Consider the following 18,569-nt stretch of genomic DNA (forward strand, 5'->3'; position numbering starts at 1 on the left):
AGAGTACAACTGAGGGACCATTGCACACACATACATATACTGTCACATTTATTAAAATATATTATTGACTTTTATTTAGGCCACAAACAACTAACCTGCTGTTTTGTGTAGACAACAAATACAGATGTTTCACTATGTCACTGTGTGCATTTTAAAAGTCAGTTTAAAAGTTGTTACAAGGTGTCAAAAGATTTTCTCTACATTTTGAAATGTTAACACTACCAGGTTACAGTATTAACATCATGACCCAACTGTAAGTGTGCAACCATCACACAAGTCCCAGATTTACATTTCCACTTCATCAGCATATTTTACATAAATATACGAAATAGTTGACAATGTTACATTTTACATCAGATTATTCAAAGTAGCAGCACTTTTTAATCTGAACTCTACTGCACACTGACCATGTGCATGCATATGAATGCACACTATCTGGCTGATATGTTAAACGAATAGTACTGCAATGTAACAGATACATGCTGACCATATAACTAATAATGAGGGAGATCCACCTAATTCTGTGAAATGAAGCACATTCAAGGCTTATTTTCCTTTTAAAATGTATCAGTTAAAGTCAGTGTTGATGTTGTATTTATGTTAGAAACAGGAGATGTCTATATTTGTTTATAACTGGTGATTATGCTTTTACACAGGATATTCTATCGTGTTTTCAGTATATTCTTACACCAGTCAGTCCATATTGGACCTGCTGCTCCACATAAAGTTACGCAGTCATGAGTGTGTTACATCCTGTGTTATAGCATAAATAGCTAATTCTGTGTCTGTTAAATATAATATGTGCAGCAAGTTGGAATTTAACTTATTATTCTGCCAAATCATCTAACATGAGATGCTTGAGCTGTATGACTGAAGCTGAATTGGGAATTGTAATTGGGAAAAAATCCCTTAACTGCTGAAATTATACCACAGATCTTCTCTTAACTACATTACACGTCGCCTTCATGACAGTTTTTTATTATAAGGTCATCAATATGGCCAACTTTTTTTTTAAATGCCTGCATGGCTGAAAAGACTTTTTACCAATGAATTACTTTAATTATCACTATGTGTGCTATGCTTGGTGAAGAAAAGAAATTAAATAGAAAATATCCCCCTTTTTTAAAATAATCAGTAAAGCAGTAAGAATAATAAAACACACAAAAACAACAATATTAAGGCTTGGTGCTGATGCCAGTGGACTGTTCATCCATTCTATGCTCTTGAAAACCAGAAACCACAGATAACACCTCTACAGTCACACAAATATCCACAGTTCACAGCTAATATCCAAAGGAGTAGAAGAAAATAGTGTCGTGGAAGAAGGCATGTAACAGAATGGGCCTCAGTACAATAAATGAATGATGAATGGATTTATCTTCAGACTTTCCCACTAACAGCAAACACTAACAATGTTTGTGGTCCAATACGCAGGTGTAGTTTCTCTTCCATATTTTCACTGCTCACGTGACCACTTTGGCATTAACAGCAAAACATCCATCAGCTTGATAGTCAAATTCATTCATAATTAACTCTTCAACAAAAGAGGTTGATGGTCTGAAGTCCAATGAACAACTCTTTTCTTCAAGGTTTCCCACGTGGATAGTTTGCTCAACTCTGGTTGACAATCGGCAGGTTCTCCTCTGTCTTTAATGGCTCCAGTCTTTTTATTATCAGCTCTGTTGCGACTATAGAGAAACCCTGTTGCTTTCCCATTGAGAATGTCCTCATCATGATTTGTTTCAGTAGTCAGTGGGTGTGCTGCATAAGTTTAGCAACTGGGGATTTTGTATCATCTGACCTCTTTGCCACATGTGTGTAGTGTGTGCTGTATGTTTTTGATGATGTCTGTTTTTTAAGCTGCATGCAGACATCTATCTCTTTGTTTAGCTCAGTGCTGACAGCCATGTTTGTGTCGAAGGTGTTGTTTGTTTTGATGGAGGTGTGGGCGTATGTGCTGTCATGGCGGTGGCTGCGTGTCATGGTGACTCTGAAGGTGCGTGTGTGCTGCAGTTCCATCTTGTCCTCCTCCGACACTTTGACGAGGGGACACCAAGCAAACGCATGACGGAAACCAGCACGAAACCTGCAGAGAGGGGAGAGAATTGGTTTTCTGCCTTGAGATTTGGGATACTGGAACCTGAGGAGGTTCAGGGTGCGAAAATGTATTTTACCTTTGGTTTAGACAGCAGTAAATGATAGGATTGTACATGGTCGAACTCATTGCCAACCAGAATATGGCCAGATACACCTGAAAGGAAACATGATGCCCAATAAATAAATAAATCAGACTTAAAAGAATTAATAACAGGCAGAAAGGTAGCTGCTAACCTGTTGAATGTAATGTTGTTTATAAATGTCTCTGTTAAACGATCCCAATATGAAGTAGATGTGGTATGGCAACCAGCACAGGGCAAAGGTCACCACCACGACAACCATCATCTTCACCACCTATGAGAAAATCACAAAGAGAGGAAAAGTAAGCCAAAATATTTTAAATTCCAGTCTAATATCACTTAACTCAGTTCAACTAATCTAAATTTAGCCCAGGTTATCTGAGCATTATGATAATAGTGTGGGTAAAAAAATAGAAGTGTGTGACCTTTCTCTTGGCTGTTATCTGGCTGTGGTAATGTTCTGTCGCCTCTCCAGGGATGTGCCCACCCCACAGCGTTTGGCCAACTAAACTGTAGGTCACCAGCATCACCAGCAGAGGGAGCAAGTAGATCAGCAATATCACTGCAAACTGGTAACTGCAGAGAGAGAAAAGCTGGTAACTCACATGGTGATTTGAAAAACCCCCCCACTAGACTCAGACTTGCCCTGTGTCATCACCATTAGTGACATGTTGGCGTGTTCATGAGTGTATTTATCTCTTTGTGTTTATGTGATTTCTAGTGTGTTCGTCTATGTACATGTCTCTCACTCTTGCAATAACTGTGTTGCTTCGCTTTGACCCTTTTGATCATTTGACAATAATTAAAGATACAGCATACTTAGAAGGGGTTTATTAACTTAAATGATTAATAAATAAATGCTTAATGGTTTCAGATACTGTGTGGTTGTGTGTCCACATGTTTTGATTTTTTGATTTAGATTTAGTTGATATATGTCCTCTGCCAACATAGCTTACTTTACTTTTAAACCAACCCCATTTACTGACTTACCAACATTTAGAAGTGAAGACAAGATAGCTTTTTATTAATCTTATTCCTTCACCTTAGTTGATGTGTTCCTCCATAATCATCAGGCCAGTCGACCATGCACACGGTTCTGGGGTAATAAAATTTCGTCACGCTGTAGTAGCACTGAGGGAAAGCCAGTGAGATTGCTACAATCCAAATTAGGGCAATCACAACCTTTGTAGAGGTGGAGGAGAGGCGGGGCTTCAGAGGGTGGATGATGGCCATGTACCTGAAAGAAGATAAAATGGTTTATTCATTCATATCTATCTTTTACACAGTCAGAAATCTGATGTTTAATTCACAGGCATATAATGAAAACCAGATTGACTCTTCCCTGTGTGGGCACCCATGCCACAGATGATTAAAAGTCATTTAAATCTACCCACTCATCCATCGAACCATTAGCTGTGAAATAATTATTTAAAATCTCTTCCCTCAAGATAATTAAAAAGTTCTTGCTGAGTGTTTTTTTATGAATAGCTTCTATCAAAAGCATTTATCAATATATACAAGAATTTGTATTAAATATCGTTTTGAAAGGAGATAATGTCTTTTATGTATATTTATTCATTCATCCTAGGCTGGGAGCATGTAGTATATGAGCTGTCAGGGTTAGAGGGATGGAACGATATTATCATTAAGTCTGAGGTTGGTGATATTGCTGTTTCCTTGTTAGTGTCCACATGTATTGTCTTTCCTTTTCCTCCATCATCCTGAACACATTATTCTCAACCTAAAAAGCTTTAATGATCCCAATATCCGGTAATTCAAATTAATAATGATGAATGAAGGCTCCATCACCTCTAAATCAATTAGTACTTTCACTTGAAAACTGAGCACTGACTTAATGAAAGAAGTGTGTTTGTGTGTTATCTGAATTATGTCAATGTTCTGGGCCATTTTGCCAGTCACATAGCAAAGAGGCAGAGGCTTATTCATGCATAAACCTACATTTGATTAAGGATGAAGATCTCTATCTGTCTCTGGTTCTGTCCTGGCCATCTGCCAAAGTAACAATAATCACAATATTATATTCCTCCCTGCATGTCTGTGTGATAGAAACATATTCAATGTGCCCACAATGAGTATAATGATGACCGACAACTGTCTTTATCATCAAACATAGAATATATCTTATGTAGGCCTATATTTCTATGTGTCATGATTTTAATGATTTTATGGAATCAGAGGAATCATTTTAACCAAGGACTAGTGGATCTTATGAAATGTACTTTGCTTAACAACATTACTCAGTATTGTCACCATTATAGTCAAATGATAGAACTATGGCTCCCTTGTGCCTTTTTTTTACAAAGTAGCCTATTTTTTGCCCCTTGAACTGATTTTTAGGGGCATTTACTAATCTCTGAAATAATGTATAATTATTATGTTAAATTGTCAAATAAACACTCAATTTGAGACACAATGATTTGTTTTATTTAAAAAATAACAAGTGAGAACAACAACAAAAAAGTTTGAGCATTCAAGGGCACTTTTGCTCCAAGGTCTGTTAATTTCTGACCCGGCCTCTGTCATGCTGCTAACCCCCAATCTGCTGGAGTAAATATTGATAATGTTTTGAGACCGTGGCGATTGCTAAAAGAGACATTGTGAAGCTCCACTACGAGACAAAGCAGGTTGAGCAGGTTAACGTTGGGACGGATTTTGGTCATTTTGCTAACAAGGGGGATGGCATCCCCCCTCATCCCCCCTCAAATCGCCTACTGGCCGTGCCCCTTTTTCTTATTTTTAGTTTTATGGATAATAACTGTGTGTGATCTTACATAAAATGATTTGCATTAAAGATGCAATGTCAAAGTCTTTTTTTTTTATTGTATTCTGTTGCATTGACTTCTGGCCTTAAACTACGATCAGTCAAGCATAAATGAAAAGAAATTATATCACAAATGAAAAACTAAATCTGTAAACTTGTCACCTAAATCATGTAAGTGAACCCTAAAGTGTAAGCAGAAATAATAAACCATAAATGAATTAATAGTCACATAAACCGATGATTCCACAAATTTGAAACTAATGAGGAGGAATTATTGAGTTATGAGCTGATTTCACACCTGGTCTGATCTTAGCATATGGCTCCCTCACTACATCTGTCCTGTGCCACAGAGAGCCATGTTTCATATATGTCATGCAAACAATAATGAAATGCTCCAATGAAACTCTCCTCTGGAACAACTGCATTGTGGTGTATGTACAGTTATGTTTATTGGGTGTACCTGTGCTATCAAATGTAGTCTAATACAACAGTGCTGCAATAAATCCTATCTTTGTGAAATGTATAATGTTCAGTTTGTGTTGACACTGTGTCAGAAAGGTGTGGCTTCAACTCTATGGTCCTTTCTGAGGCCTTAATTAGTGATGGTGTTGTATTGAACTAAATTATATTAACATTCTGTCCCCCTCATGTATGTAAATGGGGGTAGACAAAACATTAGAAACACTTGTTTTACATTGCAGTCTAATACAACACCAACTCTAACCACAGCCTCAACAATGAACATAAGCTTCATTAATACAATATCTATTGCAGGGCTGTTGTATTTTATTGCGTTAGACTGTACAAGTGTAGCTAATAAATTTGTAACTCAGTATATATGTCACATGTTAAGCCCAGTTTCAGACTAAGAACAGACTGACCATTCATGCTCCAGTAAGCATTAATGACATCTGTATCTCAGCTGCTTGTTGACCCATATCTCCGTCAGCAGCAGTTTCCTCTGTATTGGGTGAACAGTTGCTGCTGATATCAAGTGATGCTCATGTAACTGAATGAATGGTAATTTCTCAAGGAGCTGCTGTTCAACCTCAGATGACTGACTGACAAAGAAGCTCTGAAATTTGTCAGTGAATAATTAACTGATGAAAAACATTGTATTAGGCCAGCTTGTATCTGCCATAAAAGACCAAAATACATGGGATGACAAATATTTTTCAGGATATTTTCAACCAATATATTAACCAGATATAAACATAGAGTGTAGTAATGTAGCAGTAAAGTGGATTATTTGCTATTATAACTTGGTTTCCGTACTACTGAGTTGACTGTTTCAGTAAGTGGTCATCCATCCTATTCTGACTGTTCATAATGCAACTCCTAAATGGGGTTTTGCGGGAGATAAGGATCAATCATCCCATTTGTGTCTAATTGCTGGTACCAAACAGTTTCTTAGGTTCTGACATGAATGAGAGCATCGGCTTAACTGTAATGTAATACTACTTAGTGAAACATTAAATTGTTCAAATTAATTAATAATTACCAGTTAATATGGTCTTTGCACAGTTTGCAAGAGAGCTTTCTTACCTGTCCACTGCGATGGCAGCCATCGAGTATATTGATGAAAACATAGCCGTGATGGGGAAGAAATTCTGAAATCGGCAGTAGCCCAGGCCAAAGTACCAGTCATTGTGAAGCGCATAGACGAAGTTAAAAAGAGTGTTGAAGGTTGCCATGGAAACGTCAGAGAAGGCCAGGTTGACGATGAAGTAGTTGGTTACAGTCCTCATGCGTCTGTGAGCGAGAATAATCCAGATCACTGTGACATTCCCAGTGATGGACACCAGGATGATGAGGGAGTAGGCTATAGCCCACAGAGCCACCTGGGAGAGGAGAGGAAGAGGAAGAGGAAGAAGAAGAGAAGAGGAGAGGAGAGGAGAGGAGAGGAGAGGAGAGGAGAGGAGAGGAGAGGAGAGGAGAGGAGAGGAGAGGAGAGGAGAGGAGAGGAGAGGAAGAGGAGAGGAGAGGAAGAGGAGAGGAGAGGAAGAGGAGAGGAGAGGAGAGGAGAGGAAGAGGACTTGTCAGGGACCAAGTACAAAAAACATGACTTTCATACAAAGAGGAGAGATGTTTTGTACCAGATTTAGCTACACGCTTATTTCCACCTGCAGTCACTGAGCAGGTAGACAGAAGTCATTGGCCTTGTTTTTAAGACAAATCCGTCTGCCAGATAAATCACAGGCACATCATTTTCAAAATGTTCAAACATCTTCAGGACCATTTCTGTCACTCTGAGCCTACATTTTTAAATCATACATTTTTTGTTTGGTTTGTTTTGTAGTAGTGATTTTATAAAACAACTTTAATACTATAGTGCACCCTTTCATTCATTCTGTCTCCTTTCTTTCACTCTCATCAAAATTTCCTCTCAGTGCTTCCAGGGTCTGCTGGACGTAACTCCCCCAGTAAGAAAGCCCTGATTTTAACCAGTTTCATTTCTGCTCCCGCTGTATTTCTCCCACCTGCCAGTCGGGCTGCTGGAACTGATTCCCGGTCGTCTCGTTTCCGTCCTCCAGCCAGTCGGCGGTGACTGATAACGGGAATGAAGTGGCCTCCATATCTCATTCAGTGTGTTGAATAAGACTCTCGGCGTCCATATTCTTCTCCCTGTTTACCTGGTGACAGAAACTTTATGTGCGTTATGCGTCATGCGTTATGAGGCACAATGAAGGATAGACTGTCAGATAGTTAAATATGTCTTGTGATGTGTTTTTTAAAAATATTTTATGTATTTAAAGTTATATAACCTCTCATGATCTTCCATCGTTTCATGAAAGATATCTGAGTCACCCAAAATATAACTTAATTTGGACAAATGTCATGCAGTACATATAAACTGTAAAGTCCTTGCTGTCTATATTCCTGAAATGTATATTCCTTTTGGTTTGCAGAGATTTAATTAGATTTCATTGTAAAGTTTTTGAACCCTCAGATTTAAGGCAATCATATCAAGTGTTAAATTACACTGTGAGAGCATTTGGCTCGCTGAGCATCAGCAGAGTCGCCTGAATTAATAATCATGCACCATATCACCATTATGGCAAGTTCCACAGTCTAATTTTACAGTAGCACATGTTAGTTTTAATAAACCATTTCCTTGTGCGTTAAATAAAGATAACTGCACTTGGTTTTAGTCCACATTTGAATGAAAAGACGCTTTAACAACTGTTACTAATACAAAATACATTCATCAGCCAATATGCATTACGGGCATTTAGCAGACGCACACAGTAATAGGTTTCTTTGGCTGCACTAAGCGCAACAGCCTAGAGCACAGGTGATGAAATAATGCATTGGACGGCACCAGTGAAATATGTTCTCTACAGAAATAAAACACAATCTCTGCCAGAGTATTACTTTCATCTGGCTTACCTCTCTGATTACGCGGTCGAGTTGTCAGCTTTAACATCAGTTTGTCCAATCCATAGCTAATAATGTCCGAAAATTAGACTCCTTCTGCGTAATGGACAACCAGGTCCATCCATCAAGACATCTCAAGACATCTCTACTCTCTCTCTCTCTCTCTCTCTCTCTCTCTCTCTCTCTCTCTCTCTCTCTCTCTCTCACACACACACACACACACACACACACACACACACACGAACAAACACACTCTTTCTCTCTCTCCTGGAATGTGTAACTAGCTGATTACAAGCTGCTGAGAGTGACGAAGACGCACGTAGGGGCAGGCACGCGACTGTGCGCGTGGAGCGGCGCCAAGTATATGTACAGAGGGAGAGAGAGATAAAGAGAGAGGGATGTGAATGAAAAGCCGGAATAGAACGAACAGCTCTGGTCCGCACTATGATTCTGAGTCAGCTGTAAAACCTTGCGAAAATAGTTGTTGATGTGTTTGCATAAAAGAGAGAATGTGAGAAAATGCAAAAATAAAAATACATTGAAATCATTTAATTTTATCCTGCAGCCCTGCTGTAAAATGACAATAAATGTACTTTGAACCTTGAACCTTGGGTCATGGTAACCCAGTATTGTGTTGGTGCTATATTGACCCCAAACTGGGCACATTTTTAACCCAGTGTTTTTTAGTGTGCGGTAAAAAAGAGAAAGGGAGAGGGTACATCCCCAGTCTCTACTTCTGCCACCATCAGTTTCCAGCTCCCCTGAAATCTAAAGCACGTTTGTAGTGATTTTCCAGTGAAATTGCCTTTAAACTATTCATTGTCTATCTTCTTCTATTTCTGTTTGATGCAGCAAGTGAAGAAGACACACAGAGAGGGTGTGTGTGTGGATGTAGATGCACCTGAAATCTCCACTTCCCCAGTAAAATGCTTCTCCAAAACTCTTGGGTTCCATTCAAAATGGTCCATTCTTTTTGCTCTTGTGTTCAACCTATACACGCCTCCAGTTTAGTGTAGGTTCTGTAACCCACAATCATCATCTGCAATCACTCGAGATTGAGTGAGATTGTCCTCCTGAGGGGTCCTTTTGTGGGTTTTGACATGGCTGAAGAGCTCAAACTGTATTGCAGTGTGGGAATGGATTTTTGGTGGGTAGTCTCTCAACTCTTTGCTGCCGCTTGTCTTTTACGGCTCCTACAAGATCTCTCTTTCTCCATGTTGTGTTTTGAGCAATGTCCTCTCAGCTGATGGTATCAATGTGGATATTTTTGAGGTTGTGCTTGACGTTGTTCTTATACCTCTAAGCTATTCACAATCAGCATAATATCAATACAATAGTCATGATCATTTCTATGCTGATCACACTCATTCAATAAGTAGTGAAAAAGTCGAGAGATACTTTTGATATCTGAATTAACTGCAGTGCTTCCCACAGGTTGAGAATTTATCTGAGATGAACTGAGGGGGTTGCAGAGTTGAAAATGGGGTTGATCACCGATGCTGAAGTACTTGCAAAGTACAGCTCTGTGTTTGCAGTTGTTGGCAGTCACACATTTAGAAAAAACTGCTGCTGTCTACTTTTAGTTAGAGCAGTGGCATCAAAACACTTAAATGTCCCCCCAGAGATTGTATCAGTCAATGTTTACGTGCTGCTGGTTTAAAAATGTGAACATAAATAAAAAATATTACAATTTGAGTGTATGTTAAAGGTACATACACACAGGGCACTCGACCAATTTCTTGGTATTGTCCTGGTATTTCTTCAAACACACACATTACATCTATGTATGTGTGTTTAAAAAGAGATGTACTTTTTAACCTTGTCACTTATCACTAACCATATGGTGCCCTAAGGACACTCATATGTACACCTGCTGTACCTTTACAATGTTCGCATTTCTAGTACAGTGGTGATATTTGATCATTGCAGTACCTGTATTTGTGTTTTTCATTTGTGTAGTCTGTGATACTAGCTTTATGCTTTCAATGTGTAATTCTCTTTCTTACAGTTATATATTTTCTTATGCTTTCTCTTGCTTTGGTTCTAATCAAACTTGTTTGATGTCTGTTATTTCCTCACATTTGTGCTCTTTCTGTTCTTTCCTCCCTCTCAGGGGAAATCTACTGTGTGTCTGCATGTGTTTGCACAGAAAAGAACGGAAAGATGTAGAGCCTGCTGACCTCAGCTGAACTCTCTCTGTTGTGTGTGTACAGTATGCACATGCTCACAAATCCTTATTGGTCAGCAGGGCCTGGGGAAGGGCAGGTTGAAGGGCACAGTCAGGGGACTGAAAAGTTTCTACTAAGCTGGTGTAACTATACTTAACAAGTGTGGTCTCCTGAGTGAATCTAAGCCTGAGGCACTGTAGAGAGACGAATAACAGTGGTGATTACAAAACAACCCTGAACTAGCACAGACCAAGACAAATGGCTGCATCAACTCACACTGCCTCATGTCTTCTGTTAACTGTTGCACCTGAACACATCTCAAAGACAACCGCTGACATGCATGAACATTTTGCACATAATTAGTCACTAGTCTGTGCTCCTAGTCCAGAAAAACATCACTGAAAGACAAACAACAACTCTTGAGAATACAAATTAAAAATATGTCTGATAAAACCTAAAACTGTTCAGGTTTGCTTCACTTTACCTTGCACTGCTGTTGTCAGCCCAAGGTCTTTTGCTTGTGGAAGATGATAAGAAAAGGTGGAGGTGATAAATAAGGAGTAACCAAACTACCTGAGTGAAAAGAGTGATTTGCTTGCCTGAACAGCAGCTTAGACAGCTCCTTCTTACCAACTCAACATGCTTTATCAGCTGAATGGCTGCTGATAAGGGTCGACCAGAGCCAATTGTGCCGGACACACAGTATACACTAAGGGTGATGGTTGGCCCCAGCCAGGTGGAAGATGGCTGCCTGTTTTTTTGGTGTAACAGGGCACTAAAATGTCTTCCCAGGTCCACAGCTGTATATTCATAAGTGGCTCACACATTTTGCATTAGGCTCTATTTTTAAAACTGAGATGGCTTGTGTTTAAAACCGTTTTTAATTCATACCTTCTCAAAAACACGTTTTTTATGGTGACGTGTGAACAGTATGTTTGTGTGCATGTATGTTTTTGATGCAACATATGTTTTGTCTCTTTGATTGATTGATTTACCAGTTAAAGAAGGTCAGCTTTACATAAGTTGTGTGAGGTGGTCAGTGTATGAGGCTTTAACAAAAGCACTGCATTGAGGCCCCAAACAAAGCAGTAGTAGTAAATTCAGTAGTCCTAATTCAGAGGCTACAACAAAACAGTCTGTGTGGGCTCTCTGCTATCCTTCACCACTAGGGGGCAAAGCTACATGTTTTGAGTTACTGTGTAATCCATAATGTGCTTCTTAGTTGCTATATTAGACCAAAGAAAACTTTAAACATCACGCTTAAAGATGCAAAGATAAAGGTCAAAAACAAATGTTTTTCAACTAACCCATTAATCATTCAAAAAATACATATAAAAGTTTTAACGGTGTAAAACTCCCGTCGCTCCCATTTTCAGTTTATTCCAGCCCATAGACCTCCCATCCATCACGCCAACGGGCGCTCTCAGGTGTGGTGACGATGACAACGCGGAAGTGTGTTGTCAACAGCGCAGGGAACCGCTGAAGTCAACTGTCCTCACTCCGACACGATGTCCAACAACGAGGATGTCCGATACTGTCAGACATGCTCCTACATTTTCCTCAAATTCATCCTGTTCTCCTATGCGATCGTATGGTGGGTGAGTAACGTCATGTTTGCGGTTTGTTAAAGAGGAACGTGCGTTGTGTTTGCATATGATATGAGGGGGGGTAGACCGTGTGTGTGTGTGTGTGTGTGTGTGTGTGTGTGTGTGTGTGTGTGTGTGTGTGTGTGTGTGTGTTTCTGTTTCTGTTTCTGTTTCAACTGAGGCTGTGCAGGCCTATGCTGTTCAGATGCAGAGAAAAAAATATGAATAGATGTTATGGCGAGAAAAAGATGGAGATATTAGCTTGTATCCAGCGTTCATTATTGTGATGTACAGGTTTGAAGCGACAGGTGTTGTCCCTGTGGAGTAATGTTATTCTGCAGGCTGTAACCCGTCTGTCTGCTACAATGTGGCCACACCCTCCCCTGTGCACCTTTGCCCTACTCTTACCTGCCTGATCCGTACTGGGTAAACACAACGAGAGAGCACATACGGAGAAAAAGAAAGAGGAACCGCATATTCAGGCTTTTTTTTTTCTCGGAAATTCCGCAAGCTGCTTGTGCCCTGCTGTGATCCGACTACTCCACAACATGAGTCATGTCTGGGCCACCACATGACCGATAAGCAACGTGTTTTCAGTAAATGAAAAAGCGAAATGACAGCATAAAACAGCAGAAATTGAATTGTACAGATGGCCTACAAACTAACATAGTTATTTCTATATGGTAGCTGTATAGTTTTCAAAGATATTTCTGGTAATATACTTATTTTTTTATTGACTGTCATCTCAGACCATGACAGGAGTCTACTGCACATGTCCACTTGTTCCAGGATAGTGGAAGCCATAGCATACAGGTGCTCCATAAAATTATGAAAAGTTTTTTTGTTTTTTATGGAACAACAAAAGAAAAAACTGCAATTGAAAGACACCCATCAACCAATTTGGGGCTCAGCACTGTCTTTTAGATAATGACAGTAGGAGTCGGTAAGTCATGTGAAATGACAATAATGCATGATTCAAGTGCTACAGTTTTGATTGTAAGTAGAGTACAGTAAAGGTAAGATTTATTAGGTATTTCCCTCTCTTAAGGTTGAGTGCCCGAAAGCCTGGCTTTATCGTGATTTGCATCTGACCTAAGTGTGCAAAGCCTTCTTTTCTCCATATTTGATTGATTTTAACTTAGTGTCACCAGTATGGTGATCTTCTCTAAAGTTAATAAACATATTTCACACCCTGCTTATAGAGATACATCACAATGTACACAATGAGGTTACCAAAGACTGTAAATGGGTCTGCTGATTGACTAGTTCAATGTGCTTAACTGATGGGTTCTTGCCTCTGCATGTCTGGATTACTCACAGGGACAGCGGTGCCCAGCAGATAGCTAGGGAAAGGCTCCAAAAGCCACATGTAGATAATTTTGCAGCGTCTTTTTAATGTTCAACAAAATTTGCAAGCATTCAGAAAATCAAAACTCCCAGGGGAAATTAAAATTCTTTTATAGAGAGTTTCAGCTCACTGTTTAGCTGTCTGGCCCGCAACTTTACTGCTTTGGTTCACTCACCACTCTGATGGTGTCGTTTTCAGTGAAAAAGCTCTAAAAGCCCACTGTACACTACCTGCTCAGCACCAAACAGCAGGCAGACACAGTTAGAGTAAGAGCCAGACATTTCTCTGAGGAGTTGGTAGAGACCAAAAACATAGCTAAAAGAGTAAGTATTTGACTTTCATTCATCAGGTAACAAACACGACTCCAAATGTTACTGTTGCTCCGTAACTGCTGGATGTGTAAATAAGCAACTGTTTGCAGTGTGTTTCTAGTCGGGAGGTCAGGTGAGGTTAAGTGTCCCCTGAAGAGCCCCTTTGTCTAACCTACTTACTTGTTAGATTAATTAGTCAGTAAATAATAATAGTGTATTTTTTTTAGTTGACCTATCTTAGCAGTAGAGGCAACTTTATACCTAACCCTAACCCTAACAAGGATGAAATGCGCTAATGATTGTAATTTACTTGCATCAGTTTATTTTTTAAAGGCAGTAACGTAATGTCATATAATTTGACTTGTGGAGATGACACTTGTTTCAACAAATGCCTTGAAATATCTTTGATATAATGGAAACAAGATACTCTGATGGCTTACATTATGTCAGGGTTTTTTTTAAAGAATAAAGGTTTCGTGCGACATAGCCAAACCCTGCAGCTGCTCCCTCTCACAGAAAACATTTTTGCAGACAGATGGTTGATTGACACAACACTTACTGTACAAAGGAAATCACTTATTTGTTTCTTCTGTGAGGCATTTCTGAAACATTTATTCATGGAGAGAGAGAGAGAGAGAGAGAGAGAGAGAGCAGGAGAGAGTGGGATGGTGAGGCAGAGAGGAGCAGAGGAGTCAGTAATGGGTTTATTATGGAGAATGAATGCTGCCTTGATAGGGGAGGTGAAACAGATTAGCGAGTTACATTTACTTTGCTCCTACAGCATGTTGATTCCGTCATGTTAAAGAGACTTTCACACCACACGCTGTCTCTGAAGAGTGTGGTTTATTTCAGCGTGATACAGTCAAGAATGAACAGCAGATTAGGTCATAATGTCACATCCTCTGGTGTGTAGGAGTATTTTAAACTTATTTTTAGTTGACTACATGTTGTAATCAGTAACATTTTCCCACATTTCTTGTAATTAATGATGGAAACAACAAAGCCAGATACAACAGGCAGCTTTATTGACGGCATTGTTGAGCAGCATTGGTTTGTTGCCCAAACACATTTCTGTTACATGATTTCAACCTTTTGCTTTTTCATATGTCAACTGACCCTTTAAACTACCTAGAAAAGAAGCTTTAAGACTATTATTGGCTCATACTGTCTTGCTTTCAGATTTGTATTTATTCCTCTTTATTTTATTTTGACCTGACCTGTTCTTCACACTGAGTCGGTGTCCCGCAGGACAGGATGTCCATGTGCTGGAGCTCAGTTGCTGAGGCTACAAACAGCCAAGCGAAATAGCATATGTTGAAGGAACAATGTACAGGAGAATATGAGTTATTTCCTGCTCACAGTGAAAAATGATTTAAGTCATAAAAGGACGATGACTTAACACGGGCTGCACAATTAATCGAAATATTATCAAAATCACAATACGAAAGTCTTTCTAGTGATATAATGCAAACATTGCATTTGATAAGCTGAGCAGAGTTGGAAAATAATGTATTAAATGTTGTGATCAGTCACATTTCAATGTGAAGCTGTTATTTTGTTTACTGGGGCTTGATTGGAGGTGTGTAAAAGGATTTTGTCAGCAGTTATGATTACCATCTGTAAAATGTCATAAATTGTTTACTTCTGTTGACTTTTGAAACCAAGTTAATGTAGAAACAACTGGAGTTTCTGCATTTTGAAGATAACCTTCCCAACTGTGTGCCCAGCTCTGAACTTCTTGTTCCTGTGGGTTGGTTTCACTTCAGTCTGCTGTAGGAAGTTATTTGCCTTTCTTAACCTTTATTTATCCAGTGAAGGTTGACTGAACACACATAATTTAACAGTAGCTCATACTGACACACAATAAAACACATGCACGCACTGGGACTTCCCAGTTTATCACAGGTCTTTGACTTTTGACCACTGAGCAGTTGTAATTGCACTGTAATTTGGGACTATGTACCTTACTGACTGAAACAACTGTTGTTGTGTGAAGGAATCATTACAGATTCAGTCCTCTACATTCCAGCAACCTTTACTGGCATTATATGTCTCTCAAATAAACATGTCTCTAACAAGTCTCTGTTTGGTGTAATTGGCTTCAGAGTAGTCTAAAGTCCAAGATATATTGGTGTCCTGTGACATGCATCAAGACAACCTCTTATCTAACCTTATTATTTTCTGTTTAAACTCACACCGGTGTTGGCCAAGCACCACTGCACAAAATTGAAAATTAAAATTTCAACATCACAAATGTGGACTGTGTCTATACTACTCCTTCCTTTGTGTTTCCGTCAATGTTTGATGAACAAATGTATTAATTAGTTGGTTAGATGTGAAACAAGACTAAGAGTCAGTCTACAGCCATGCTAGCTGCTCTGTAAGGCTGCACAAGGGTGCTTCAAGTTAAATGCTAACATCAGCCATGCTGATATTTAGCATATATATATATGGTATAACCATGTTCACCATCTTAGTTAAGCATCTTAGCATGCTAACATTTAATACAAGCTGAGGCTGATGGGACTGACATTTGTTTTGCAGGTAAACCAGGCAAATTAAAATTTTGACCTGATGGTGACGCTACTAGACGAAAAGGTTAAGCAATCACCAATGTGACTACGGTTCATCCTGAGGGGAACATGAATATGTATACTTTCTCAAAACCAATTTGTGAAATCATTTATGTAGCCAGTTATTTTTTGTCATTTAAAGAAGAAATCATGAGACATATTCTCCTCATGCATATTTAATTGATTACTTCATAAATAGTTTTTGATAATTTTCTAGTATCATATAAATTATTCTTGTTTACCACTGGCAGCGCTAAGGACAAAGTCTCAGTCCTGCAGTGAGTCCTTGTATAAGTGCACTTTCGTCCCATGTCTGCAGCTTGTAGCCTGGTTTCAGAGCTTCATTTGAGTTTCAGCACTGCACTGTATGTCTCCACAGCAGTTAGTCAAGCACACTAATAGCACTGTGAAGTTGTTTTAACAGAGTGTAATAGGTTATATAAAACAACTTAACCTTGGCCTAATGCCCTGATATTGTCACTAAGTCATCTGCAGCTAAGTGCATGCTGATAAACAGAGCACTGCTTGTGTTATTATATTATCGCAGCTATTTTAGTTAAGATTTACATGAACCAGAGTGATTCGCGAACCAACAAAACCTTTTGTAAAGATGACCACTTATCATCTTTACAAAAAAGTTGCTCTGTTTATTGCTCTAAGTGCCCTCCTCTCCTCTTGGCTGAATAGAAGTGAGTTCAGGGTGGGCGGGCGGCCAGCCAGAGATACCATAACAGACAGCAAGCAGGGACTTGTAAGGAAAAGACATCATGGTGGATTATAAACAGTGCTTGGACCTTCAGAGCTCACAGATGACTACTAATGTAAAAACACTCCTTTTCTTTCCTTCCTCCTCTTCTCTGACATATGTTGTCTGTCTTAATTTGGAAAGGCTGAAGATAGATCGTGGGGGAGGCAGGCAGCAATTGGCAACAAACGTGTCAAATAATGAGGTGTTTGCAGTTGTCATCTAACCGTCTTCCACAGCTAAGCTCTGTGCGTGTGTTTTCTTGTGTTTCACATGCTATTTTTCTGGGTTGGGGGGTGGGAGGGTACTGTACACATGCACATGCATACATGGATGGAAAATGTCAAGTCATACAGAGTATATTTAGCCTGGGACAACAAAGAAACAGAAAAATTATTCACTGTTGCAATGTTTTCTTTAATCACTCTCTGCCGAGAAACAGTAAAAATGCGAACGCTCAGTGGACAGGCAATTGTTTGCGTTTCATTGTTAAACAGACCGGATCTAGGTTGCATCCCATGACAATTTTGAACATGCGCCCCCGCGCATGGATGGCCACAGCAGGAATAGACAGCATTGTGTTTTATTAGACACGAATTATCAGAAATTGTTATGCACGAATAAACACACACGTTGACAAGTGCTTTACTGTTAGCCTGTTATTTATTTCAGGAACCTAAATAAACATTTATACAGAAATAAATCAGTGGCATCAAATTACAATATTTTAGAGCTCCCCCTAAATTTCTCTTTCTGGGGAGCTCATGCCTCTTTCAGGCATTTTCTCCCAGTAGCTCCCCTGGAATTCGAACCCTGTTTTTAACACAAAAATGGCACCCGAGCTGGCAAGACTGATTAGCATTACGGTCCTGTATCTGTGCTGTGTTTACAACCTGTCTGACCACTCGTGTCTGTTACCTCTTTGGTCCTATTTGTAGCGATGTCTCTGTGTTCCCAGATCTCAGCATGACTTTCATGTGTACAGTGTTATCGTAACCATTAGAAATAATGGCCTGAACTGCACAAGTAAACCCCAAGTTGGAGTAAACCATAGTTTTCATTTAAGAAAGTGTGTTTTCCTCTTGTCCCTTGTGCAAGCCACAGGGTGAGTGCCGTATTAGTGTTTAGCAGCCTTCAGGTGAATGTATAGATGTGTGATTGTACATGTAAATAATAATTAAAGTTACTATAAATGGGTCATTGGTGATTGGCCAGTTACGGCTTCAGCTGCCCGATCACATTACAGGCCTACATTTGCTCATGTGCTATTTGGCTGTAATTGAATATGTGTAAGTGGCCTTTTTAATTTTAGATTTGCCTGGAGCTCATTGTAGGGACAGACTGTTAGCTGCTGTGCTGCTGACGGATAGACTGTTTTATCAGCGATCAGTCAGTTATCGAAATGAGTCAACTAAGAACATCCAAACCAGCCATTTTTTCTGAAGTAAAACATAATTCTAATGAAAACGGTTCCCAGCGATTATCCTGAGTAACCAGTAAT

The 18,569-nt window shown here is 39.4% G+C and overlaps 2 protein-coding genes across 5 annotated transcripts in view; one reads left to right on the forward strand and one right to left on the reverse strand.

The window, feature by feature from the left end:
* Positions 1–31: 31 nt before the first annotated feature.
* tacr2 (tachykinin receptor 2) lies at positions 32–8,581 on the reverse strand. Of its 3 annotated transcripts, none has more exons than XM_044195935.1 (9): positions 8,350–8,581; positions 7,440–7,605; positions 6,505–6,800; positions 4,137–4,187; positions 3,220–3,414; positions 2,603–2,753; positions 2,332–2,451; positions 2,175–2,251; positions 32–2,086 (listed from the first exon to the last, which is right to left on the reverse strand). In XM_044195935.1, exons 2-9 carry the CDS (start codon positions 7,533–7,535, stop codon positions 1,750–1,752), a joined length of 1,323 nt encoding a protein of 440 aa, XP_044051870.1. In that variant the 5' UTR covers positions 7,536–7,605; positions 8,350–8,581; the 3' UTR covers positions 32–1,749. The 3 variants fall into 3 exon arrangements, with proteins under 3 accessions (XP_044051870.1, XP_044051859.1, XP_044051880.1); XM_044195924.1 differs by having other exon boundaries at positions 7,440–7,592; positions 8,350–8,579; XM_044195945.1 differs by lacking the exon at positions 4,137–4,187 and having other exon boundaries at positions 7,440–7,592; positions 8,350–8,557.
* A 3,307-nt stretch (positions 8,582–11,888) lies between these two features.
* Positions 11,889–18,569, forward strand: part of tspan15 (tetraspanin 15) — a 43,114-nt gene continuing 36,433 nt past the window's right edge. The window contains exon 1 of one of the 2 annotated variants that reach the window (XM_044197061.1): positions 11,889–12,103. In XM_044197061.1, the coding sequence (XP_044052996.1) occupies positions 12,014–12,103 (90 nt within the window). In that variant the 5' untranslated portion in view covers positions 11,889–12,013. The remainder of the gene's footprint in view (positions 12,104–18,569) is intronic. The other variant, XM_044197068.1, reaches the window with a different exon arrangement.

Source organism: Siniperca chuatsi, linkage group LG1, assembly GCF_020085105.1.
Source record: "Siniperca chuatsi isolate FFG_IHB_CAS linkage group LG1, ASM2008510v1, whole genome shotgun sequence".
NCBI classification, from domain to species: Eukaryota; Metazoa; Chordata; class Actinopteri; order Centrarchiformes; family Sinipercidae; genus Siniperca; species Siniperca chuatsi.